Source organism: Felis catus, chromosome E2, assembly GCF_018350175.1.
Source record: "Felis catus isolate Fca126 chromosome E2, F.catus_Fca126_mat1.0, whole genome shotgun sequence".
In the NCBI taxonomy this organism is placed as follows: domain Eukaryota; kingdom Metazoa; phylum Chordata; class Mammalia; order Carnivora; family Felidae; genus Felis; species Felis catus.
Window position 1 is genome coordinate 12,228,034 of NC_058382.1, and position 27,912 is coordinate 12,255,945.

General features: G+C 43.1%; 1 protein-coding gene across 5 annotated transcripts; it reads right to left on the reverse strand.

Annotated features, from left to right (window-relative positions):
• Positions 1-6,667: 6,667 nt before the first annotated feature.
• Positions 6,668-26,881, reverse strand: LOC123378931 (zinc finger protein 234-like). 5 transcript variants are annotated; one of them, XM_045045705.1, is made up of 7 exons: positions 26,704-26,881; positions 24,647-24,718; positions 21,390-21,497; positions 20,186-20,280; positions 17,366-17,509; positions 16,452-16,539; positions 6,668-9,491 (listed from the first exon to the last, which is right to left on the reverse strand). In XM_045045705.1, exons 4-7 carry the CDS (start codon positions 20,192-20,194, stop codon positions 7,624-7,626), a joined length of 2,109 nt encoding a protein of 702 aa, XP_044901640.1. In that variant the 5' UTR covers positions 20,195-20,280; positions 21,390-21,497; positions 24,647-24,718; positions 26,704-26,881; the 3' UTR covers positions 6,668-7,623. The 5 variants fall into 5 exon arrangements, with proteins under 5 accessions (XP_044901640.1, XP_044901637.1, XP_044901636.1 ...); XM_045045702.1 differs by lacking the exon at positions 16,452-16,539 and having other exon boundaries at positions 17,383-17,509; positions 21,426-21,497; positions 26,704-26,880; XM_045045701.1 differs by lacking the exon at positions 16,452-16,539 and having other exon boundaries at positions 17,383-17,509; positions 26,704-26,880.
• Positions 26,882-27,912: the final 1,031 nt, after the last annotated feature.

Consider the following 27,912-nt stretch of genomic DNA (forward strand, 5'->3'; position numbering starts at 1 on the left):
TCAATACTCACCAAAATGATCTATAGTATCAACCAAACTCCAGTAACAATATCAGCATTTTCCCCTAGAAAATGATAAGATGATTAGAAACATTAGAAAAGAGCTAAGAAGAGTCTAAATAAGAATAAAACAGAGGACTTATTTATATTAGTATACACTAAATCTTCTTAAAAATCTACAATATAAGTCTGGAGTTTGCTCAAGAATAGACGAATGAGTGAATAGACATCAAAATCTATATTGAAACAGACATTATACCTTGATGTGTATAAAGAAAACACTACAACAGAGAGGGTAAAGAGGTCTCACTAATATACAGTTCTCAGTCAGTTGGATATCTCTACAGGGAAAAAATGCTGATCACTGTCTCATAGAATATAAAAATACAAATCCAGAAGGTCTGCAGATTTAAATTTGAAGAGCAAACAATGATAATTTAGGAAAGAAACAGGGGTGCCTGGGTGGCTCAGTCGGTAAAGTGTCTGACTTCAGCTCAGTTCATGATCTCACGGTCTGTGAGTTTGAGCCCCGCATCAGGCTCTGTGCGGACAGCTCAGAGCTTGTTTCAGATTCTGTGTCTCCCTCACTCCTTGCCCCTCCCTCGCTCATGCTCTCTCTTGCTCTCAAAAATAAATTTAAAAAGATAAAATAAGTTTTTTTAAAAAAGGAAAGAAATGGAACTTCTTTCTTACTCGGACTAGAAAGAATTTCTCCCTCCCTCTTTTTAAGTAGGAAGAATTTCTTAACCAAAAAAACAAAAACAAAAATCAAATATTGAAATAAAAAATTGAAAAATTGTACTATTTTATATATATTTTTATAGTTTTTAAACTTGTTTTATTTTTTAAATTTACATCCAGATTAGTTAGCATATAGTGCAACAATGATTTCAGGAGTAGATTCCTTAGTGCCTCTTACCCATTTAGCCCATCCCCCCTCCCACAACCCCTCCCATAACCCTGTTTGTTCTCCACGAGTCTCTTCTGTTTTGTCCCCCTCCCTGTTTGTATATTATTTTTGTGTCCCTTCCTTTATGTTCATCTGTTTTGTTTCTTAACGTCCTCATTTGAGTGAAGTCATATGATTTTTGTCTTTCTCTAATTTCACCTGGCATAATAACCCTCCAGTTCCATCCACGTAGTTGCAAATGGCAAGATTTCATTCTTTTTGATTGCCGAGTAATACTCTACTGTATATATAGACCACATCTTCTTTATCCATTCATCCATCGATGGACATTTGGGCTCTTTTCAAACTTTGGCCATTGTTTATAGTGCTGCTATAAACATGGAGGTGTATGTGTCCCTTTGAAACAGCACACTTGTATCCTTTGGATAAATGCAATTGCTGGGCCATAGGGTAGTCCTATTTTTAGTTTTTTGAGGAACCTCCATACTGTTTTCCAGAGCGGCTGCACCAGCTTGCGTTCCCTTGTACTATTTTAAAGTTAAGAAACACTGCTAACCAAAACACACTAAAAGAATGAAAAGGCAAAAAGAGAGATTTTCAAAATGTGTGGAACAAAGGACTGTTATGTAAAATCGAAGTCTTCAGATCAATAAGATAGGCATCCCGACACAAAGTATGGAAAAAAGACTTAAGCAAATTCAGAAAAGAGGATGTCAAGTGAGCCAGTAATCATGAAAAGGTACTAAACTCCATGCCATAAGGGAAATACAAATTATGTTGTTATGAGATACCAGCACATTCTGATTAGAAAGGCTAAAATTAAAAAAAAAAAACACAGAAAAATACTGAGTAAAGATGCCAACACTTGCATATCACTATTGAGAAAGTGTGACTACACTGGTGTCACTACTTTGGAATATTCTAAGTATCTACTAAAGTTGAACATTTACCTCTAATGTTTTGGTTCTATCCATATAAATATTCCTCAAGTAAATGTATCATATATTAAACACAAGACACATTTTAGACTGTTCATGTCAGTACTAAATGTGATATCCAAAAATTAGAAATTACCCGATGCCCATCAACAATAGAATGAATAGATTATGGTATGTTTACACACTACAATGATCTCCACCAATTAAAGTAAAACAAAGTCCTCTGCTCCCAACAATGTTGGTGAATGTCATAACATGATGTTGAGTGAATGAAGCCAGCGTGTATGTATTTTGTGTATACTGTACAATTCCACTTATATAAAATACAGAACAGGCTAAATGAATCTGCACCATTGAGTTAGTGGCTACCACCGAGAAAAGGAAATAACGGGAATGAGCCCGAGAGGTGTGTTTCTAAGATGTTGGGTTTGTCCTGGTTCTCCAAGGAGTGGACGCCAAGATGTTAAGCAAGACTTTTAAAGAACAGATATTTTATTAGGGGGAAACATCTGAGAGAGAAAATGGCTGGGAGCTCAGGGAGGGAATCATCAGAATCATCAGATCATGGTACAAACGTGACCCTGAGTGAAGGAGTTTTGGAACATTTCGTGATCATCCTAGACTGCTTTATATCTAAGATCTTGAAAGCTGTCAGGGGGAGGGGGTCCCTGAAGAAAAGGCTTTGGACAGAGGAGTCCCAGCCTCCGAGAATGGATCCATTTTAGGACCCCTATTGTGTTGACGGGGAGCAATCATGGGAAGATTGGCCTCCATGTAAATGTAGTGTGGTGGTGCATTTTAGAGCACAGCAGCTGGGCCCTTTGGCCAATTATACTCCTGCAGTCAGGCAATTGTGAAGAAACTATCAATTTGGGTTTATCTGCTATTCCGTCAGAATGCAGGATACAAAAATAAAAATATTGTATTGGCAGCAATAATAGTGAAGCAACATCATGTCCTTCTTGGTACACATCAGGAGATCTAAAATGTAGGTTTGTTCTATTATCAATAATATGAACATCTTGGCTAAGGGAATGTTCACCCAGATTTCTCCATGATATACCTACATTTCCTTTAAAAATTTTTTTTTAATGTGTTTTTATTTGTGAGAGAGACACAGAGTGTGAGCAGGGGAAGAGGCAGAGAGAGAGGGAGACACGGAATCCGAAGCAGGCTCCAGGCTTTGAGCTGTCAGCACAGAGCCCGACGCGGGGCTCGAACTCCCAAACCGTGAGATCATGACCTGAGCCAAAGTCGGAAGCTTAACCAACTGAGCCACCCAGGTGCCCCTATATTTCTTTTTATAATAATACTGTACTTTGTGGAGATATTTTGGGCTCTGTAGCACCCATCCTGTTCTTCAGTAACTTTCAACCAGTAAGCCGTACCTGCAGTCTTAGAAGTTGTGAGGGCAAATCTTTTTTTTTTTTCATCTACTGAGTTTTCTGTCACAAATTCCCTGACGACACATTATGGTATAACAGCAAAAAATGGTAAACAAAATACAAAAAAACAAAACCAAAAAAACGAAACCAAAATGAAGGCACTGGGCTTCTGATGTCATGTGTACAGAAAAGTTTAAAATAGAGCTGAGACTGAGACCCTTAGAAAGGCCGGTGTGCAAGGCTGGCTCTTGACAAATATCTGGGTAGTTGGATTGGTCAGGAGGATTCCTACCGTTCCCTAAGTAGTTCACAGTGCCTAACCTCTTTGTGCAAAGTGATTTATCCTGAATATCTCTTTTCCTTCTGAGAATCTCTAATTTTGGTACATGCCAGGCAGAGAATGCCTAAGTAACCGGCCTCCAAAAAAACCCTAGGGCATAGAGTCTCTGATGGTGACACTTCACACGTGTTACCACAATTCAGTGCCAAAGGAATTCGGTACACTGTGATTCCACAGGGAGAGAACTTTTGGAAGCTTGCACCCAATTTCCTCCTCCGGACTTCATCCTATGTACCCTCTCTTTTTGCTCATTTTATTTTGTATCCTTTCAGTTAACAGGTCAGTTGTTGGGTACTCCTAGGGAATGAAAGAACATGGAACAGCTTTAGGAACCCCCAATACACGAAACTGAAACAGCACGGACCTAATTAAGTACCTAACATCCGATGAGGGTGTGGTCCACAAAATCAATTGTGGGAATCTGTCTCCAGCAAATAGAGTTTGCTGAGGAAAGCCCCTTTAATCAACTATAATGAGTAATCACTATCATGTCTATGTAACAGCATCCAAACCTGGTCTTCACCTTTACTGGTTCTACAGCCAGAGGGTCCACATTGCTGTTATGGTCTTCCTTCATGCATACCTTTTCAAAAGGAAATGTTTTGTTTTTTAATGCCTCCACAATGCATTTATACCAATGTTGTTTGTAGCTCCAGGATTTGCCTTCTCCCTGTTATGAATTTATACTTAAAGCACAGCATGCGTTAACTACAATTGTTAAAATTCATCCAATTCTTGTATATGCAAAACCACCGGAGAATTTTTTGGTTTTGCAATTGGCTTCCAGAGACCATACCTTAATTTTGATCTTATATGCCAGATGACAATACAGAACATTCAAAGCAGCTTAACTGCAAGGGATAATTATTTGGTACTTTCCTAAATTCCATTGTAATTTACTGCTTTGGTACTATTCCATGAAAAACTGAAACATAACTTAAATGGAAGAATATGGGGGGGGGGATGAAAAATGTGAAAATGCTATAAAATGTTCCTTGAGAAGGAAAACCACTATGAAAAAGGATCCCTTTACACATTATCTATGTATGTAGATACATACATTCCCACAAACACACAAAGATTTATGTGTGATTATGCTATGAAGGCTACAATCTATGATTTCTCAAAGCCCATATTATTTCTCCTCTCGTCACAGATATCTGCCATAATCTTAATGGCTTCAAGTTAATATATGAATATAGCAAAATTCAAGTTCCTACAGACGTGCACTTATTCCTATTAAAAAATCAGTGATATCATCAATGTGGTGCTCATCTTCTTGGTATTTTAATCTCATAATGTTAACTTCTGATTTTATGATTTCCAAATGAGAGATGTACAACCTATATTCTGACATATACTCCTTTCCAAGAACCATGCTTTAGTGCTGCCAGTAGGGAAAAGCATGTATCAATTTCCCCTCAAAATACATTTGATCAGGGGTGCCTGGGTGGCTCAGTCGGTTAAACGTCCGACTTCAGCTCAGGTCACGATCTCACAGTTCGTGAGTTCGAGCCCCGCGTCGGGCTCTGTGCTGACAGCTCAGAGCCTGGAGCCTGCTTCACATTCTGTGTCTCCCTCTCTCTCTGCCCCTTCCCTGCTCATGCTGTGTCTCTCTCTGTCTCAAAACTAAATAAACATTAAAAAAATTTAAAAAAAATTTGATCAAATTATCAAATTCCCACAAATGTGTGTGTGTGGGGGGGTATTCCTTTCATGAGCATGGGGGAGAAAGAGGGCATAGACCCCACATGAAATTTTGATTAAAAAAAATTGTTACAGTAATTAGAAGGCAACATTTTGAGTTGGATGGAAATGCAGTTTTAAATCAACAATAAACTCAAGGTCAGTTAAGAAAATTGTTATTGGTAATTAATTGTGACATTTTCAAAGTGTTACAGTAAATTCTTGCCTTAACATTGATAGATAAAAGCAGTTGTGTGAAATGTAGTTAAGTCCTTGCAAACAAAACAAAACTTTCTCAGTCTGTAGTGTCAGAAAAATGACAAAAGACAGTTCAACATAACTGTATACAATGCTTGGAAAAGTACACAGGGCCCCAGATAAGAACCCAACTTGAGAACAGAGGCTGTGGGAGGAGAGGAGCCATTTATAGTAGAGGAGTAACATTAACGTTGTGAATTGTAATATCCAGTGGTTTTCTACAGTTCAACAGATGTACTGCTTTGTACTGAAATTTACTTTGCAGGTTTCCTCCTCTGGATACAATTTTCATATGTTGTTTATTTAACATACAGGTAGAGAGCACACCTACAAGGGCTAGTCAATATTAAGGCTGTGCAGACTTTTTTTTTTTGTAAAGTTTTTATTTAAATTCCAGTTAGTTAACATACAGTGTATTAGTTTCAGGTGTACAATATAGTGCTTCAGAAATTCCACATATCACCTGATGCTCATCACAAGTGCACTCCTTGATCACCATCACCTATTTAAACCATCCCCCCACCCACCTCCCTTCTGATAACCATCAGTTTGTTCTCTATAGTTAAGAGTGTTTCTTGGTTTGCCTCTCCTTTGCCCTTTGCTGGTTTCTTGTTTCTTCAATTCCACATAGGAGTGTAATTACATATTTGTCTTTGACTTATTTCACTTAGCAATATACCCTTTAGATCCATCTACATCATTGCCAACGTCAAGATTTCATTCTTTTCTATGGCTGAGTAATATTCCGTCGTATATATATACACATACCACATCTTCCTTACCCAGTTATCAACTTATGAATACTTGGGTTCTTTCCATATTTTGGCTATTGTAAACAATGCTGCTATAAACATCGGGGTGCATGTATCCCTTTAAATTAGTGTTTTCGTATTCTTTGGGTAAATTCCTAATAGTGCAATTGCTGGACCATAGGGCAGTTCTATTTTTAATTTTCTGAGGTACCTCCATACTGTTTTTAACAGTGGCTGCACCAGTTTGCATTCTTGTCAACAGTGCAGGAGGGTTCCCCTTTCTCCACATCCTTGCCAACACCTGTTGTTTTTGTTCTTGAGTTTAGCCATGCTGACAGGTGTGAGGTGATAGCTCACTGTAATTTTGATTTGCATTTCTCTGAGAAGAGACATTGAGCATCTTTTCATGTGTCTGCTGGCCATCTAGATGTCTTTTTGGAGAAATGTCTAATCAGGTCTTCTGCCCATTTTGTAATTGGATTTTTGGGGGAGGGGGTGTTGAGTTTTACAATTTCTTCATCTATTTTGGATAGTAACTCCTCATCGAATGCATCATTTGCAAATATCCTATTCAGTAGGCTGCCTTTTAGTTTTGTGGTTTCCTTTGCTGTGCACCTTTTTCTTTTGATGTAGTTCCAATAGTTTATTTTTGCTTTTGTTTCTCTTACCTCAGGAGATCAATCTAGAAAAAAAGCTGCTACAGCTGATATCAGAGAAATTACTGCCTATGCTTTCTTCAAGGACTTTTATGGTTTCAGGTCTCACACTTAGGTCTTTAATCTATTTTGGATTTATTTTTGTGTATGGGGTAACAATGCAGTCCAATTTCACTCTCTTGCATGTTGCTGTCCAGTCTTCCCAACGCTATTTTTCCCATTGGATATTCTTTCCTGCTTTGTTGTAGATTAACTGACCATGTATTTGTGGGTTCATTTCTGGGTTTTCTATTCCGTTGTAGTGACCTATGTGTCTATTTTTGTGCCAGTACAATACTATTTTGTTTGTTACAGTTTTGCAATATAACTTGAAGTCCAGAATTATGATGCCTCCAGCTTTGAGGGCTATGTATATTTAGCAGCAAAGTCCCTGTCCTCATGCAGCTTACATTCTAGTGCATATGAATTCTGGCATGCACACCATTATACTTGTGTTAAAGGCCAGACCAAACTCTATTCCTAAGTACTATCTAAGTGCTTCTGAACAAAGACGTATCACACCACTTAAGGGTTCTCCACTGTGTGATCTGGTGAAAACCGAGATCGGTTCAATTATTGCTTCAATACCAACTAAACCAAACAAGTATTTGCTCTCTTATGAGACTCGATGATGGTAAGAATTCAGGGTTCCACACAACGTCATTTTGGAGAACTTCTTTCCACACACAATTCCTTCATGTTCTTACCACTCTTGTTACCTTCATAAACCGTACTGCCACCATGAGTTTTGCGATGATGTGAAAGTTTGGATCGCCAACGGAAGCTCTGACCACAGGTCTCACACTTGTAAGGGGTCTCCCCTGTGTGAACCCTCTGATGAGACTGTAGCTGTGAAGAGTGGCGGAAGACCTTGCTGCACACATCACATTTGTACGGTTTCTCCTCACTGTGGACACTCTGATGAACCTTAAGACTTGAGGCCTGACTGAAGTGCTTACCACACTCCCCACACTTGTAGGGTTTCTCTCCTGTGTGGACCCTCTGATGCATGTCCAGATTCAAGCTCCACTTGAAGCCCTTCCCACACTCCTCACACTTGTATGGCTTTTCTCCAGTGTGCACTTTTTGATGGGCTTGCAGGTGTGAACTGCGACCAAAGCTCTTCCCGCACTCTGCACACTTGAAAGGTTTCTCTCCGCTGTGGATTCTCTGATGCGCTAGAAGATTTGCGGCCTGCCTGAATACTTTCCCACACTCCTCACAATTAAATGGTTTCTCTCCAGTGTGGATTCTGCAGTGAATTTTGAGATCTGCTCTACGATTGAATCCCTTCCCACACTCTTCACATTTGTGTGGCTTCTCTCCGGTGTGGATCAGCTGGTGAATCTGAAGTCGGGAACTCTGATTGAAGCCCTGCCCGCATTCCTCACACTTGTAAGGTTTCTCTACGCTGTGCGTCTTCAGATGGGACTGAAGATATGCTCTCTGACTGAAGTCCTTCCCACATACTTCACATTTATAGGGTCTCTCTCCCGTGTGTACCACCAGATGAACCTGGTAACGGGTTTTCGTCCCGAAGTTCTTTCCGCACTCGTTGCATTTGTATGGTTTCTCTCCTGTGTGGACTCTCTGATGTGCCTGAAGATTTGAACTCATAGTGAAGCCTTTACCACACACTTTGCATACATATGGTTTCTCACCAGTATGGATTCTCTGATGGGCCCGAAAATGAGAAGGCTGAATGAAGCCCTTCCCACACTCCTCACATTTATAAGGTTTCTCTCGCGTGTGGCCCTTCTGATGGATGTGAAGATTTGTGCTACAAAAGAAACACTTCCCGCACTCCTCACATTTGTACAGTTTTTCTCCCGTGTGGACCATACAATGACTATTAAGTGATGATCTACGACGAAAATTCTTACCACATTTATCACATTTGAAGGGTTTCTCCCCGGTGTGGATTCTCTGATGTTCCTGAAGATGGGAAGCATGAATGAAGGCCCTTCCACATTGGTCACAACGATAAGGTTTCTCTTCCATGTGCAATTTATAATGAACATTAAGTGCTGATCTACGACAGAAGCCATTCCCACACTGCTCACATTTGAATGGCTTCTCTACGGTGTGGACTTTCTGATGAGTTTGCAGGCATGAGCTCTGACTGAATTCCTTCCCACACTCATCACACTTATAGCGTTTCTCTCCCAGGTGAACTCTCTGATGAATATGAAGTGCTGAACTGTAACAGAAGCTTTTTCCACACTCACGACATGTGTGAGACTTCACTCCTGAGTGTACTTGTTGATGAAGATCAAAGTTGGAGACATCACTGAAATATTTCTTAAATTCACTGCACTGATCAGGTTTCTGACCTGTGTGAGTTTCAGACAGTCCGGCCCCAACCTGTCCAGGTGAATCACCTTGTTTGGGGAACTGAGAACTCTTTATCATGGAGCCTTCACACTGGGTTAAGTCACTTGCAATCTGTTGCCAGATCTGCCAGCAGGAAAGCTCTTTGTGTGGTTCTGTTTCTAAAACAGTCTTCATTTTATTTTGGATCTTTCCTCCTGTAAAGACAGAGAATGCAGAGATGTGGACAACTGAAGGCTTTGTTCAGTATTTTCAAGATTTTGCATTTAGGAGAGACCGTAAGACTTTACTGAACCCAGAGAATGTCCAGTCGGTCTTTTCCACCACGTATCACAGTCTCTGATTTGCAGGTGTAGGGAACACCGGAGGGGGGCCAGTGGGCTCCTAATCACTAAGCCCATATTCCCTCCCCCTCCTCGATCAACCCTCAGTTTGTTCTCTGTATTTAAGAGTCTCTTATGGTTTGCCTCTATGGCCATTTCTATTGAATTTGAAAGTCAGTGTAGAATATTGAATAGAAAATTATGTAGTTAATAAATTATGTAGTCAGAAAAGTTATATAGATAATATCAATCAATTAGAACTTAAAGAAAAGCAGTAACATAACCAAATTTTGGATTTATTATATGTCCTAATACCAAATACCTTGAAATATTTATATTTCTATATTCAAAGTATTCCTGGAAATTCTGCACATGTTCACCTAACCTTATCTTTCTGTGTTGACAGACATTAAATGGGTTGGCTACTATTACAAACTTTTGACCACCTCTAATAACAAGTTCAGAAATGTGTTTTCTAAAACATTTACCCCATTCATATTCCCAAGTCTCTATATTTACATAAAGATTATCTAAACATCTGAAGATTATTTTTTCAATAAACTTTTCAAAAAGTACTTTTCTTAAAACTCAACAATAAGGAAAAAGAACCTGATTAAAAAATGGACCAAAGACCTTCTTAACATCAAAGAGGATCGGGGCACCTGGGTGGCTCCGTTGGTTAAGCGTCTGACTTTGGCTCAGGTCATGATCTCATGGCTCGTGGGTTCAAGGCCTGCATCAGGCTCTGTGCTGATGGCTCAGAGCTTGGAGCCTACTTCAGATTCTGTGTGTGTCTCTCTCTCTGCCCCTCCCCCGCTCATGCTCGCTCGCTCTCTCTCTCTCTCTCTCTCTCACTCAGAAATAAACATTAAAAAAAAAAAAAAAACATTGAAGAGGATCTACAGATGGCGGTAAGTGTATGACAAGATGCTCCCCATGTTATTTTTATGCAAATCCAAACACCAAGATACCATTGCACATGTATTAGAATGGCCCAAATCTAGAACACCAACACCACCAGTGCTGGCCATGACGTGGAGCACCAGGAACTCATTCATCGCTGATAGGAATACAAAATGGTATAGACACTTTGGAAGACAGTTTGGTGGTTTCTTACAAAACTAAACATACCCTTACCATACTCTCCCACTACTGCACAGTTTGCTATTAACCAAAGGGAGCTGAAAATGTACGCCCACACAGAAATCTATACACAGACAAAACCTGGACAAGGTTTATTCACAAGGACCGAACTTTGAATGAACCAAGATGTCCTTCAGTAGGCGGACAGATAAAAATTCACTGTGGTACATACACACAATGGAATATTATTTGGTGCTAAAAAGAAACGAGCTACTAATCCATGAAAAGATATGGAAGAAATGTAAATGCGTATTACTAAGTGAAAAAAGCCAAACTGAAAAGTATGAGTCCAACTATATGACATAATTGAAAAGGTAAAAGTATGGAGACAGTAAAAAGATCAACGGGGGGGCGCCTGGGTGGCGCAGTCGGTTAAGCGTCTGACTTCAGCCAGGTCACGATCTCGCGGTCCGTGAGTTCGAGCCCCGTGTCAGGCTCTGGGCTGATGGCTCAGAGCCTGGAGCCTGTTTCCGATTCTGTGTCTCCCTCTCTCTCTGCCCCTCCCCCGTTCATGCTCTGTCTCTCTCTGTCCCAAAAATAAATAAACGTTGGAAAAAAAAAAAAAAAGATCAACGGTGGCTAAGAGTTAAGAGGGGAGGGATGAACGGGCAGAGGACAGAGGATTTTTAGGGCAGTGTAACTACTCTATATAATACTATAAAGATGGATATGTGGCTTTATCCATTTGTCCAAGTCTATATAATGTATGATACCATGAGTAAACCCTAATGTATACTATAGACTCAGTGACAATGATGTGTCCATATAGGTTCATCAACTGTATCTGGTGGGGATACTGATCATGTAAGAGGTGAGTGTGTGGGGGTAGGGGATACATGGGATATCTCTGTCTCTTTCGCTCAATTTTGCTGTGAACCTAAAACTGCTCTAGAAAGATAGTCTTTGAAAACACTGCTGAAGAAATGTTTAAAAGGGAAATTCACTCGCCTCCCTGTATGAACAGTCAATTAAAAGCTGCCCCCATTTCGATCCACTAGACGTGTGGGAAACAGCCTCTACAGAGCCCCGCCTTGGGTCACTTTATTGGAAAGTTACTTCAGCGTCCAGGTGACCTGGAATATCTAGAATGACTTGCGGGTTTGGGAGCAAATACCTAATGGCACACTGACTAAAACACAGCATAAAGCAGACAGCAGAACTTTATCTTCTACGGGCAAGTTTCCTTCGTGAGGACAAAAGGGAAATAAAGTTGAACAGAAAACATACATGGTTCTAAAACCTGATGGTAATTCAGAGCTCTAGAAAAAAAAGTAAAAACAACAGAGACAGAGCCTGGGAAAAGGAAAAGTTGAGGTTATGGTGTAACCCCCGAAAACCAGCCCAACTGCGGGAGTCTGATCTTGCCAGGAACACTTCCTGGACAGACACAAGGATGATTCCTCACGACTTGTAGGTCTCTGCTCAAAGTCAGTCCAGCAACAAGCCACTTTACGGCCCAGCATAAAATAATCAGTCCTGTCTGCCCCCAGTTCACCTCCGGCAACTCCCATCCTTCCTTATGTTCCATGCACCCCTCTCACCATGTGACTTGCTAGGTCATCTGTCGGGCACCATATGTCTTTCCCACCACAATGCAGCACCAAGGAGGGAAGCGTGTTATACCTTGTACGGTGAACACATTTTACACTTTCCGACTTTATAACCAATGTCCAGAACTCTGCCTGGAGTGTGGAAAGTACTCCACAAGTGCATGTTAAATGAAATAAATGAATCCTGGTTCAACTATTCTGGTGAGAGTTGAAGCCACACCCTAGAAAGAAAATATCTTTTCCAGGTAAGTTATTTGATACAGGAAAGGGAAAGAATATTGCAGTTTTGCTGGGAAGCTGAAAAGCTGCACAGGGAACATCGAGAGACAGGGGTACCTCAACCAGGATGCTAACAAAAACAATAAAAGGTGGCAAGCGTCTCTGGGGTGAAAAGAAAGGAAGGCCTATTGCTGGTTCCTTCTGAAGCTTTAGGACGATCTCTGTGATAACAGGATGTGGAAGAACTGTGGATGTATGGATGTGTGGATAACATAACCCACCACAACAGTTTTTCAAACTCGAAAACTTTTGAGACTCTGGTAAGCTGGAAAGATTTAAAAGCTTGTAATAAGCTCTCAGAAAAAAGAACCAGGACAGAAACTATCAGAGCATCACTGCCAACAGGACAGGTGTCATTATACGAAATGCCTGTGAAAGTCACATATAAATCTACAACATGCAAAATGTTCTGGTTACAATGAAAGATGTGTTTCTTACTATGGCTCACGCTCGGAAACACTCGGAAACTTTGCTTCTACAAGTTACCCAGTCCCTAATTAAATTGTTCAAATGGAAAGATAAGTTACTAGAATCTTGGGAAAACGCTAATAGGTGAGTATGTACTTTTTGGTGAGTAATTCCGTTTATGGTTATATTTAACAAACTGACCCCTAAAAGGAGGAGTTGTGTGAGGGGAACAGGGAGCCTCTCTGAGGATGTTGACAATTTTAAGCAGGAAATTTCCTGATTCTTTCTACATCAGAATGTTCACTAGTTGAAGGGCACCTGGGTAGCTCAGTTGGTTGAATGTCCGACTTTTGATTTTGGCTCAGGTCATGATTCCAGGGTCACGGGATCGAGCCCCGTGTCTAGCTCTGTGCTAAGCATGGAGCCTATGTAAGATTCTCTCTCTCTCCTCTCTGCCCCTCTCCCCTACTTGCTCTCTCTCGGTCTAAAATTAAAAAAAAAAGTTCTAATTAAAACACAATGAGGGGCGCCTGGGTGGCGCAGTTGGTTAAGCGTCCGACTTCAGCCAGGTCACGATCTCACGGTCCGTGAGTTCAAGCCCCGCATCGGGCTCTGGGCTGATGGCTCAGAGCCTGGAGCCTGTTTCTGATTCTGTGTCTCCCTCTCTCTCTGCCCCTCCCCCGTTCATGCTCTGTCTCTCTCTGTCCCAAAAATAAAATAAAAAACGTTGAAAAAAAAAAAATTTAAAACACAATGAATGTTTACTAATTGAAAAGCACCAAATCTTCATTTAAAAAATCAAGGAAAAACTGTATGAAATCTATATTCTTTCACATTTGTTTAATGGCTAACTTTGTAGAAAATAAAAAGCATGATCTATTTTTGAACCAGATGCAGGCAGCATTCGGGTATGTGTCTCCTATCGCTCTCACCTTAAATCTTCCCCTCCGAGGACAGGGAAGGGGAAACCTGGAGGCAGTAACGTGGGTGGGTGCTTTGAAAGAGGCAAATGGGCTGCAGATGGCAACTCTTCAAAAGGAAGGCAGCTTGCAACCTGGCTGATACTGCCTGATACGGTAGAAGAAACATATAGAAGAAGAAAGAGGAAACATATCTTTCTTCCTTCTGTTGGGGGATCTGAGAACAGGACATCAGAATCCTCATTCCAGGGGCGCCTGGGCGGCTCAGTCGGTTAAGCGTCCGACTCTTGATTTCGGCTCAGGTCTCGATCTCATGGTTCATGAGTTTGAGCCCTGCATCAGGCTCTGTGCTGACAGTGCGGGGCCTTCTTGGGATTCTGTCTCCCTCTCTCCGCCCCTCCCTGGCTTGCTCTCTGTCTCAAAATAAATAAAAATAAATTTAAACACAAAACCAAAACCAAAAAAAGAGATGCTTAACCGACTGAGCCACCCAGGTGCCCCAAGCATCTGGCTCTTGATATCAGCTCAGGTCGTTATCTCATGGTCATGAGATCAAGCCCTGCATCAGGCTCAGCACTGGGTGTGGCACCTGCATGAGATTCTCTCCATCCTCCTGCCCCTCTCCCCAGGACACATATGCTCTCAAAAAAAAAAAAAAAAAAAAGAAGTGTCATTCCAAAAGTATTCTTCCCAGAAATGAAAATGCTCCCCTGAGGCGCCTGGGGGGCTCAGTCAGTTAAGCTTCTGACTTCTGCTCAGGTCACGATCTCACTGTCTGTCAGTTTGGGCCCCGTGTCAGGCTCTGTGCTGACAGCTCAGAATTTGGAGCCTGCTTCGGATTCTGTGTCTCCCCCTTTTTCTGTTCCTCCCCTGCTCATACTCTGTCTCTCTCTCAAAAATAAACAAACATTAAAAAAAAAATTAAAAAAGAAAAAAAAAAAAAAAGAAAATGCTCCCCAACAGAAGGTTCCAAGAAAGCCACAGAGCACAGAGACAAAGCATGTTACTCAGTATGACCACAAGCACAATGCCTACCAGTTGCCCTGGGACACGGGTCAAGTGCACATACCCAAACACACTTTCATGCCAAGGGCACCCAAGAAAGTAACAAACAGAAAGAAACTGGATAGGCATTCATCAGAAAACAAACAATGTTCTGCAACATCCTTCCTTCGCTCTGGTTTGCACACGACCTATAGCTATCTCCAGGACCCATGGACATGTGGAGGTCTTCCTTCCATTAACACGTTCACGAAGTCAATACATGCTTCCAGACAACTGCCACATACCAGACGATTCTAGGCACTGAGAATAGAGCAATGAACGAAAGAGGCAAAATCCCTTGCCGGGGGCGGAGGGGGTGGGGGGCAGGGATCAAACTCCAGCGGGGACAGAGAGGAGATGAACAAGCAAACAAAAATGTATGAGGCACAACATAAGGCAGAACAAGAAAAGTAAAGAGGGTGATGTTTTACTTAAGTTGGTCAGAGAAGGCCGCTCCTGTGACATTAAAACTGAACAGACACAGGAAGGGAGGAAGGAAGGAGGGAAGGGACAAAAGGATTTCAGGCAAAAAAATATGTCAGAGAGAGCCACAGAGAGTAAGTAAGGGCTCTGAGGCAGAAGTATGTGTAGTAGGCAGATTAACTGGCTCTGGAAGAATCCACGTCCTGATTTTTGGAGCCTAAAATACGTTAAGTATTTGGCAAAGAGGAATTAAGGCTGCAGATGGAAATTAAGGCTGCTAATCAGCTGACCTTAAAATGGAAGACTATCGTCTATTGCCCAGGTGGGCTCAAGGCAATCAAGACGATCCTTCAAAGTGCAAGAAAGCTACGGAAGAAGGGCGGAGGAAGGCAATGCGACCACAAGAGAACGGGCAGGGAGAAGCAGGGTGCTGGCGGTGAAGACGAAAGAAAGGGGCCGTAAGTTCAAAAACGGGGGGTAACCTCTAGAAGCTGAAAAAGCCAAGACACAGATCCTTCCCTAGAGCCTCCAAAAAGAAATGCAACTGTGCAGACACCTCGACTGTGGCCTGGTTAAGAACCATGCCACACTTCTGACCCAGAGAAGCGTAATCAACCGTGTTGCTCTAGGCCATGAAGTGCGTGGCAGTTTGTTCCGGCAGCAGGCGCTAGAGCGTCCCTGGCAGGTCTGGGAGCCCCGAGGGGCATGGTGTGGGTGGACGAGGCGGAGCAAGAGGAAGGGGACGGGCGAGGTATTCAGAGAGGAAGTGGGGGACGGGGAGCACACCGTGGAGGACTCAAGCCACTTCGAGAGGTTTCAACTCCGGGAAAAATAAGCCCCAAAGGGTCTTGAGCAGAGGAACGGGGCTCTGACTTCCAGTTCCTACGGATCACACGGGCTGCTACGCGGAGAACAGACAAACAAGAGGAAGCGTGGAAACAGGCAAGCGGCTGAAAGGATTCAAGAAACAGTTTAGAAGTTTGGACCAGGTGACAGCAAAGGGGGCGGAAAGAAGGGAAGACACACAGGAGAACACCTACGAGGACTCCCACCTGCTTGGCTCTTACCTGATTTCTCTCGTCTGTGGCTTGCTAGCATCATCCAAAGCATTTTTACCTTCTCTAAGCGGAATGTATCATGTTTGAAGAGGCGGTGCTTTGTGAGCATGCAAAGTCCGTATTTAAAATGAACACATTAGGGGCGCCTGGTGGCTCAGTTGGTTAAGGATCTAACTTTGGCTCAACGCGTGATGTCGTGAGCTCGAACCCACTTCAGATCCCGTCTCTCCTTCTCTCTGCCCCTCCCCCACTCACGTGCTTGAGCACACATGCTCTCAAAACTAGAAAGACATTTAGAAATAAATAGAATGCACACTAAAGGTACAATCGACTGAACATTTGGATTCCTGCACATACTGATCAATTAATCAAAACCAGCATTTTTCAAACATTTTTAAAAACATGGCCCATACTGGGGCACCTGGGTGGCTCAGTTGGTTAAGCCTCCGACTTCGGCTCAGCCCATGATCTCGCGGTTTGTGGGTTCGAGCCCTGAGTTGGGCTCTGTGCTGACCGCTCAGAGCCTGGAGCCTGCTTCGGATTCTGTGTCTCCCTCTTTCTCTGCACCTCACCCGCTCACACTCTGTCTCTCTCTCTCAAAAATAAACATTAAAAAAATTAAAAAAACAAACAAACATGGCCCATATTTCAAGACCCAGACATACATGCAGAAACGTGCATTACAAACACCTATTTCTAACCAATGTCTATTTTCACTAAATCTCCCACTGGGCTCCTACACCACAGACAAAATTGGTGGGAGATCTTGCTGCAATATATTCTGTTCTAATAAACTGAGATTTTCCACTTTATGTTATTAAAAATTGTTAGTACACCATAAATACAAGGGACCATTTCAAGACCCCCAAAGCTTTGAACACACAAACACACAAAGCCAATCCAGGAAGCTGACACTGAGTCACAGAGCGCCTGTCCTCACCCAGAGAGAGCAGGTTCCGGAAGTTCTCCAGCATCACGTCTCCATACAGCTTCTTCTGGGCGGGGTCAAGCAGCCCCAGCTCCTCCTCCGTGAAGACCACAGCCACGTCCTTGAATGTCACTGCCTCCTACAACACCAAGCACATATAACCTCAATCTCGCACCCAAAGGCCACTGGGAGCGGGGCAGCACGGAAAAGCTGGAGAGGATGGTGGGAGGTAGTTCCAGAGTGTGAGGGACTCAAGTCCATCTGTAGGCTTCCAGGCGCTTCTCCTTCTACCCTGCCAATGCCACGGTGAGTTTCGTCAGCCTCACCAAAATGTGTGGCAATGACAACGTCCTTGTGTTTTTGTGTCCTCGTGGAGTCTACTTACAACGTCCTTGTGTTTTTGTGTCCTCGTGGAGTCTACTTACAAGTAACCGCCAAAAACTCTAAACACGCATCCTGGACAACACACGTTTCACTTCGCGACGCGTGGTGCTGACTGCCCCAGAAGCATTCAGCAATTTAGTTCAAACGTTTGACGACACCCACCTTCTTCCTCTCACACACGCACGAACCCTATCACTTTGCTTTCACATGTGCCACTAACGAGCTTTTGCTAACCTCGTGGGACAGCTACGTGGTTCTCCCATGTAATGTTCAGCATCATGTTCCGGAGCCAGCAGGCCTCCGTGCGATTCCCAAGGGCCTGTGCCTTACTAGCTGTGTGACTTTGGACAAGTCTGTCCATGTGCCTGAGTTTCTTCTCCGTATGTGGTCCTTCTGTGACAGAGTTCCTTCAAGATTTAAACAAGGGAATATCCCTAGCACTTGGAACAGTGCATGGCACAGAGTAAGTGCCTAACAGACCTTTATTATTCATATTATTTCTTCACGTTGCCATTATCAACAACTATCTCATCAGGGCACCCGGGTGGTTCAGCTGGTTAGCGTCCAATCTTGATTTTGGCTCAGGTCATGATCTCAGATCTCACGGTTGTGAACTCGAGCCCCAGGGTGGGGTCTGCACCAGGCGTGGAGCCTGCTTGGGATTCTCTCTCTCCGTCTGCCCTTCCCCCACCTGCATACACTTGCTCCCAAGCTCTCTAAAAAAAATAAAAAATAAAAATATTTCCTCTCAGGGTGACTGGGTGGCTCATTGGTTAAGTGTCCAACTCTTCATTTCAGCTCAGGTCATGATCTCATGGTTAGAGAGTTCAAGCCCCACATCAGGCTCTGTGCTGGCAGTGCAGAACCTGCTTGGGATTCTCTCTCTTCTTCTCCCTCTGTCCCTCCCCCACTTGCTCTGGCTCTCTAAAATAAATAAATTAAAAAAATATTTCATCTCATTTTGTGGCTGTTATCCCAGAGAACAGAAAACTATACTTAACGACACCGATTAAACAGTACTTAATTTTACGCATTTTTCTCATTACAACGTATCCTGCAAAGAACATCATTTTACATAGACCTTGTTTCCCTGACCATTTGAAAATGATCGCAAAGGAAAATTAAAACGTCAAAAATGAGCACGTTTAAAATTGTGACCATATGATGGCAGATTTTCTTCCCCCTCTTTTTCCTACACCACTAATCTTTCAAAAGAATACAACAGTCCTGGGTCTCCAAATGACAGCCAAGAGCAGGCTACACATTTTTCCACAGTTTTGGTAATCTGGTTTATAAGAACAACTTGTATTATTATTGCCACTTATTTGACTGTAAATTAACATAACCACCTTTGAGATGTTTATTTGTGTTTCTCATTTTTCACATGCTTATTACTCTCATCCTCGTTTGTATTTCACTGCATTTTTGCCCTTTACCATATGCACAAGATTCCTATTATGGGCTCTGCCTTTTTATCTTGGCATCCCTGTAGCAAGCATTTTTGCCCCAGGTTGTTGCTCCTGGTAATTCCGTATCAGGTATCTCTGGCCACAGAGAAATTTAAAGATTTTACATTTAAAATTTTAATTTTATAAACGACTGTGCTAACTGCTATCAACATGCCTGCAGCGCCCGAGCAGGTCAGTGTGGTCGGGTGACTCTGAGAAAGGGGTCAGGGAGCAGGCCAGCTGTGGAAATCATCTCTCGAGGGGTGCCTGGGTGGCTCGGTTGGTTAAACGTCTGATTCTTGGTTTCAGCTCAGGTCACGATCTCATGGTTTGTGGGTTCAAGCCCTGCATTGGACTCTGTGCTGACAGCATGGAGCCTGCTTTTATTCTCTCTCTCTCTCTCTCTCTCTCTCTCTCTCTCTCTGTCTCTGTCTGTCTCTCTCTCTCTCTCTCTCTCTCTCTCTCTCTCTCCTTTCCACCCCTGCTCACGCTCTCTCTCAAAAATAAAAAAATAAAAAACAGTAAAATCCCTAAACCACATACATGTCTTTGAACAGGAAGTAAAGATAAAAAGTACATCGATTCAATGGGGACAGGATGCAACTGTGAAAAATGAACATTACAAAACATTAAAGGAAAAAATCAGAATTAAAATTAGATGTATATCACAAATACAAATTCAGTTATGGATACTGACAAGGATAAGAGAGGGAGAAAATAAAAATAGCTCACTTGTCAGAAAAGAAGTAATGAATTGGAAGAATTGCTCATTTCTAGTAACTTCTCTACTCTGTAAGAAAAATAATAATAAAACGAAAACTAAAAATACATGCAAAGTAAATTCAAAAGGGACAAGGGAAGACCCTGGCGCAAAACAGGTCCTCAAACGCCTGGAGTTCTGCTTGAGTCATCCCCAGAAAAAGGTGTGACCATCTGAATAATGAGATGGAATCTGGAAAGTGAGAAAGGCAAGCCCTACTCACCTTGAACATGGTCACGGGTCCTCCTACTTCTGGTAGTGTGCAGAGCGCAGAGTTGCACAGATCCCAGGAAGGCAGAACGGCGCCTGGTGGGGGGCCTAGGGAGGCGGAAAAAAGACATTAAAGGTAGCCCGGGATGTCACTCCCCTCCCGTCCCGGGATGATTACTGGAAATCCGTACATGAGTGTTCACACTCCAACCAGAAACCACCGAAATGTCGACCTATGACCTATGCACGAATAAACAAATTGTGACAAATCTGTACAGTGGAATGTTTTTCAGATACTTTCACTGTAATTAAAAGGAAGGAAGTATGGATCATGCTGCAACATGGATGAACCTGGTAAACGCTGCTGAAAGTCAAAGAAGCCAGTCACAAAAGGCCAGATATTTTATGATTCCATCTCTAGAAAATGTCCAGAAGAGGCAAATCTAAGGAGAAAGAAAGCAGGTTGGCGGTCACCTGGGTATTAGGGGAGAAAATGGAGGGGAACTGAAAATGGGCCTGAGGAATCCAACTGGGGGAATGAACATGTTCTAAACTGAATTACAGCAATGGCTGCACCATTCAGCGAAGTTACTAAAAATCACCGATTTGTGCAACTAAAATGGGCAGATTCTATGATATGTACAATACACATCAAGTTGATATAAATGTTTGTTCATCTACGTGTCATTTAAATTACAAAACTAACTGACAGATTCTGAGTGCATCTTGATAAAGGTATTTATATTTGAGTGAATATGGAGGGAACATGGGGAAGCCTGGCCTCACAGCAGAATGCCAACCAGTAAATGTATCTCCCCATAAACTTTACTCATTTTGATTTAAAAAATAGTAACTTCAGGGGAGTCTGGCTGGTTCAGTCGGTAAAGCGTGCGACTCTAGATCTGGGGGTTGTGAGTTCCAGCCCCACGTTGGGTATAGAGGTTACTTAAAAAATACAATCTTTAAAAAAATACAATAAATAAAAATTAGTGACTTCGCAGTGGAGAAACCTAATAGAAATCACCTTAGCTTAGGTAACAACGTTGAGTTCACCGATATAGGGACAGACCGACGTCCTTTGGCTCCTGTTATGCTGCAATGTCAAGGACGCCTCAATGTTCTATGCGATCCCTGCTAATGACGCATCACCGAACCTAAACACGTAGTAAGTACATCTGATAAACCCCAAATGAAGAACTTTCTCCAAACTAACTTGCCTCTACACTCTTCAAAAGCATCAAGAACAGGGGCACCTGGCTCAGTCGATGGCACGTGTGACTCTTGCTCTCCGGGTTGTGAGTTCGGGCCCCACGTTGGGTGTAGAGCTTACGTGAAAAACAAAAAGTAAAAAAAAAAAAAAAAAGAAAAAAAGAAAGAAGTAGCATCAACAAAAAAGACAAAGATTATGGAATGCATTCCACATTAAAGAACATCAAGTTTATGATAAAATTTTTGTACAATGTCTATCAACAAATATACAGTTTAAGGCAGTACATAAAATTGGACTTTGAAATGAGATGGGGGAGGGGAGACTGGTTATAAGGCGTTTACATGAAAAACAGAACAAAATTAAAAAGAAGACTGCAGATTACAAACCAGGATGTTATATGTTATCTAGTATTATTTAATAAGTAACAACACCATTAACTACTATTTATAATTACTTACTAAACATCTAACATCTGATAGATACTTCTATCATATAGTATAACATCCAATATTACCAAGCATGGGATGTTAAAATTCTATAATCAGCCTCCCCTAAATCCTTTTTACCAAGATACCTGACTACCCATATGTGGGGCTTCCTTCCTTCAGAAAGCTAAAAGAAGCTGTCATTGAACTGCAGGTATATTCCTGGTGTTATGTGGCTGACGGAGCCACAAGACAGACAGGCAAAATGTAAACAATTGGGGAATTTGTGTAAAGAGTATTTGAGGGGGCACCTAGATGGCTCAATCAGGTAAGCATCTGGCTCTTGATCTCAGCTCAGGTATGATTTCAAGGTTCGTGGGATTGAGCCCTGCATCAGGCTCTGCACAAGACAGCAAGGAGCCTGCTTGGGATTTTCTCTCTCCCTCTCTCTCTGCCCCTCTTCAACTCGCTCTCTCTCAAAACACATAAGTTAGAAAAAAGAAAACAACTTAAAAAGAGTATATGAGAACTCCTTACACTAGTTTTGCAACTTTTCAACGGAAAAATTTTTAATTTTAAATTATGCAAAAATAAAGTCTTATACTGCCAGGAAACAGTCACAGGAACAACAATAATAACGGGAATAATAAAGATGATCATGAAATTAAATGGAAATTCATTTTTCTTGGCAATGTTTAAAAATTGGCCATAGCTCTGTGGCACCTTGCCTGGCTCAACTCTTGATCATATGAGCCCCACAACGGGTGTAGAGGTTACTTAAAAATCGTTAAAAAAAAGCGGCGCCTGGGTGGCTCAGTCGATTAAGCCTCTGACTTCAGCTCAGGTCATGAAGTCACAGTTCATGAACTCGAGCCCCGCGTCGGGCTCTGTGCTGTCAGTTCAGAGCCTGAAGCGTGCTTTGGATTCTGTGTCTCCCTCTCTGCCCCTCCCCTGCTTGTGTTCTGTCTCTCCCTCTCTCTCTCTCAAAAATAAATAAACATTAAAAAAAATTTTTTTTTAAATCGTAAACAAAATTTCCATAGTTAAAATACATCAGAGGTTACACACAGAAAAATATGATCATTGTGTAAAATGTTCATAAACAAACATACAAATATACACAACCACCAAATAGAAATGCATTAAAAGCTTCACAGTTATCTTTACATCCTCGATTACTGGGTAATTAAAAAAATTTTTTCCAGTGCGCCTGGGTGGCTCAGTCGGTTAAGTGTCCGACTTCGGCCCAGGTCATGATCTCGTGGTTCCCGAGTTCAAGCCCCGCATAGGGCTCTGTGCTGACAGCTCAGAGCCTGGAGCCTGCTTAGGATTCTGTGTCTCCCTCTCTGTCTCTTCCACACTCACACTCTGTCTCTCTCTCAAAAAGTAAACATTTAAAAAAATTTTTTTAAAAATAAAATAATTTTTCCCTCATATTTCTGTATTTTTTGATTGTTCCATAATGATACAGTTCTTTAAGGAGGCACGTGGGTGGCTCAGTTGGTTAGGTGTCTGACTCTTAGTTTCAGCTCAGGTCATGTCTCATGGTTTCATGGGTCTGGGCCCCTATATTGGGCTATGTGCTGGCACTGCTCAGCCTACTTGGGATTCTCTCTTTCTGCCCCTCCCCCACTCACAATGCCTCTGTCTCTCTCAAAATACATAAATAAACTTCAAAAAAAAAAAAAAGAATAAAGCATATTACTAGTAATAAGCAGAATAAAATAGTTCACAATGCTTTTAAAAACTCAGAAAAGTCAAAGCCCGTTAGCCTTGCTTTTAAGGTCCTCCAGACCCAAGTACTAACTACCCCAGGGTCTGATGCCTGCTGGTTCCTACAGCTGCAGAACATGCTCAAGAGATTAGCAACCTGAGCTCTGGACTCAGGCTGCCTTCATTCCAACCTCAGTTCAGCCTCTTACTAGGTGGTGACTGTGGGCAAATCACTTATGCTCCCTGGGTCTCAATCTCATTTTATTGACTAGGGGAAAAAAAAAAAAAAAAAAAAGGCAGAATTTCTTCGCATAGCTGTGGTGTGGCCCAATATATTTATTTGTATAAAACCATCATGGTTGAGGTTGGCAATTAAGGATTATTACTAATACCCATGCCCAATTACACAACCTATACATTATCAAATTGATGTGACTATCGTTGTAAAAGAAAAATGCCCAGGGGCCCCTGGGTGGCTCAGTCCGTTAAGCGTCTGACTCCTGATTTCTGCTCAGGTCATGATCTCAGGTAGGGAGAATGAGCAACCCCCCTCCTCCTCCCAGGCTGTGACAGGCTCTGTGCTGACAGCAGGGGGCCTGCTTGGGATTCTCTCTCTCTCCCTCTCTCTCCCCCTCCCCAACTCACCCACACACACTTTCTCTCAAAATAAATAAACAGAAAAAAAGAAAGAAGAAAGAAAGAAAGAAAGAAAGAAAGAAAGAAAGAAAGAAAGAAAGAAAGAAAGAAAGAAAGAAAGGAGGGAGGGAGGGAGGGAGGGAGGGAGAGAGGGAGGGAGGGAGGGAGGGAGAGAAAGAAGGGAGGGAGGGAGGGAGGGAGGGAGAGAAAGAAGGGAGGGAGGGAGGGAGGGAGGGAGAGAGAGGGAGAGAGGGAGAGAGGGAGGGAGAGAGAGAGGGAGAGAGGGAGGGAGAGAGAGAGAGAGAAAGAAAGAAAGAAAGAAAAGAAAGAAAGAAAAGAAAGAAAGAAAGAAAAGAAAGAAAGAAAAGAAAGAAAAGAAAAGAAAAGAAAAGAAAAGAAAAGAAAAGAAAAGAAAAGAAAAGAAAAGAAAAGAAAGAAAGAAAGAAAGAAAGAAAGAAAGAAAGAAAGAAAGATGCCAAATCCCACTCACGTGGAACTTTGCTGTCAGTAGCCAGGGGAGTCACTCTTTCCACCTCTGTGCAGCCCTTTCTGAGAAATCAGGCTGGGGAAGAAAAAAAAAATGTCATGAAATGCCATGGTCATGTCACTGTCCTCAATAACAGTGCAATCTAGGGGGGCGCCTGGGGTGACTCAGCTGGTTGGTTGTGCACGAGACTCTTGATTTCGCCTCAGGTCGTGATCCCAGGGTTGTGGAGCCTGTTAAGATTCTCTCTCTCCCTGTGCCCCTCTCCCCAACTCATGCATGCTCTCTCTCTCTCTCTCTCTAAAATAATAATAATAAAAATGCAATCTGGAAGCAACCCTCATCACCAACTAGACCCCAAGACCTGACATCTAACGCCCACCTGCTTGTACTCACCCACCTATGTCTTACATTTTCCCTTAAGCTCTCTTTTCTAGCTTACCCCTTAACTCAGGCGAATGAAACCGGAAACCACCTCAGGTGATGACAACTGCCCTGACAAGACCTGCCGCAGACCCAGACCACCCAGAACTTCTGAGCTAGACCCCCAACTCGTGCCTGCACAGAAGGACCATGGAGTGGCTTCTGGACTGACCTACAATTACCTTTACCTCATTATAATCCTAAAATTTCTGCCCAAGGAGGAGCCTCAGCCTCATGTACATAACACACAACATATAGGCATGTTTCCTTAGGGCGCATGCTCATCCCTATGCCTACCTCTACATACCATGACAAGCCTTCCCTATCTAAATATCCATCCTAACCCTAAACAAAAGGAACCCATCCACCCTCTCTTGGGGATTCCCGGCTGCGGAAGCTATTCCCCTGTGATTTCCTTCTTTGCTTGCAAATCAAAGTTTTCTTTATGCAACAACTCAATCTGGTAAGGTTTCTGAGTCACCAAGGTGGGAACTCAACCTTAGTTCCGTTTCTACCCACACCTTCTGAAAAGAGAGATTAGAAGGGGCCCAGGATGGGGCGCCCCAGTGGCTCAGTCAGTTGAGCATCCGGCTTCGGCTCAGGTCATGATCTCACAGTTTGTGGGTTCGAGCCCCACATTAGGCTCTGTGCTGATGGCTTAGAGCCTGGAGCCTGCTTCGAATTCTGTGTCTCCCTCTCTCTCTGTCCCTCCCCCACTCATGCTCTGTCTCTCTCCCAAAAACAAATAAAAACATTAAAAAAAAAATTTTTTTAAAGAAGGGGCCCAGGATGATCCAGCAACCTGATCCAGCAGGAATCAGAGAAGAGCAAAGATCACCGCAGTTGGATATGTGACCCTAACCTGGGGACCTGACTGATGCTCGGGAAATTAATACCAAAAACAGATCACCATTCACCATGAGCCAGGAGCTGTTTTGAGATTTTTATTTCCACAGCCATAGCTGGCGAGCGGGGGCGGGGTGGGGAGGAGGGGGCAAGAGCATCTGGCTTTGGGGAGGTCCCAAACAGACCCCATTTGGTCCCTCGCTGCTGACAAAATCCGAAGGCAGAGAATCTAGTCCAGGTGAAAAAGAATTTATCTCAGTAAGGCGAACGCCAAAAGACTGCAGACTAACGGCTCCAAGACTGTCTTCAAAGTGCCTGAAAATACGTCCAGGTTTATACAAGCAAAAGGTGGGGTGAAGGCGGGCGGGTACTGCAGGTGGGCAGCGAAGGTCAAATGGATTACTATCTTGGGGTCAATCACAAACGGGGTCTTGCTGGCGCAGGGCAGCCCTTACGGCTTGAGGGGTTAGTTTAGGTTCTCACCAGGGGCTGCTTTGCCCTCAAGGCTGTGCCACCTGCGCCAAGAGACAAGCTGGAAAGAAGCCAACCAGAAAGTCTGAGGTCAAAATGGAGGCAGCTGAAGTCCTCTTTCACCACCTCTTGCAATCCTGGAACACCAGGAAGCACAGGCACGCGTGGGTGTAGGGAGGCGGACGGGGCGAGCTGAGACAAGCAGAAACTCAAGCCAGGCGATAGGTGACCCCACCCCACGCCCCACCCCGGGCCTCGGGACCCACCACGAACGCAGAGACTCCCCCAGAGACGCACACCACTGCCTTCCCCCCCGCTAATACCTGCGTGCTCCGCTCAGGCTTTTTTCCCCCCTAAGCCGCCCTGCCGCTGCAGGTTCCAAGCACAGATTCAGGAAGTTTGGAAGCGCTGGGAGAGGCGGAACTGACGCACCGCTCCCATAGAAAATTCAGGAGCAACCTCCCACTCCCCCAGCGGAAGTGCCCGCGAGAACCTGGAGCTTCTGGACTACATCTCCCAGGATGCACCAGACCCTCCTTCCTGAGCGGAAGTGAGCGCGACTACACGGAGCGCGGGGACTACATCTCCCAGAATGCTAAAGGCAAAACGTTCTTAGGCTCGCGCTCCTAAACAAGGTGCGGCTGCTGGAAGCTCCTTGTCTACGCTTCCCCAAATGCCAGAATGGAAGGGGTCACGCAGTCCCGACTTCCTAGGTGGTAATACGGGTTTCCGTGTTAAGAGTCTGCGTTACCTCTGCCTGAGTCCTCAGCGAAATTATTCCATGGACACGGACTTTCGAATTCGAAATGCCTCCAATTGGGACAGGAGTGTTGTTGGAAAGGGATTAGGTGAGGAGGTGCAATCTTCAAGAAATTAACGGGGAATGATTGCTTAAGGGACACTAGACGACTGAGAGGGGGAGGATGTTTAATGTAATCTGACGATATGAGGCCAAAACAGAGTTCAAAGAATGGGTGAGGGAGAATTATTCGGGAGGGGCGGTGAGAAGCGAGGAAGTTACCCGCTTCTACTCCAGACACACCACAGACTTGGGAGGAATTTAGGGCCCAAGTGGAAGCTTGTCCTCATGGAAAAGCACGCTTCCCTTATTTAAACTGTATATTAAAATTGTTATCCCGGGGTGCCTGGGTGGCTCAGCAGGTTAAGCATGTGATTCTTGATTTTGGCTCGGGTCATGATCTCAGGGTGGTGGGATCCGGCCCCACGTTGGCCTCTGCGCTGATCAGGGAGCCTGCTTGGGATTCTCTCCTTTTGCCCCTCCCCTATATGTGCGCTCTCGCTCACTCAATCTCTAAAATAAAAAATTTTTTTAATTTATTATCCCTACTTTGGAGGTGAACATGTCAAGCTTCTGTGAAGTTACAAAATTGTCCAGTATCTCAAAGCAAGGGTAATAGCTGCAGAACTTGACATTGGAGTTATTCTGACACCCAAAGCCCATGATTTAAAGGCAAATCATGGAGGAGGATTCTGTAGGTGAGAGAGCATATTTTAGTATTGAGTTTTTTCCT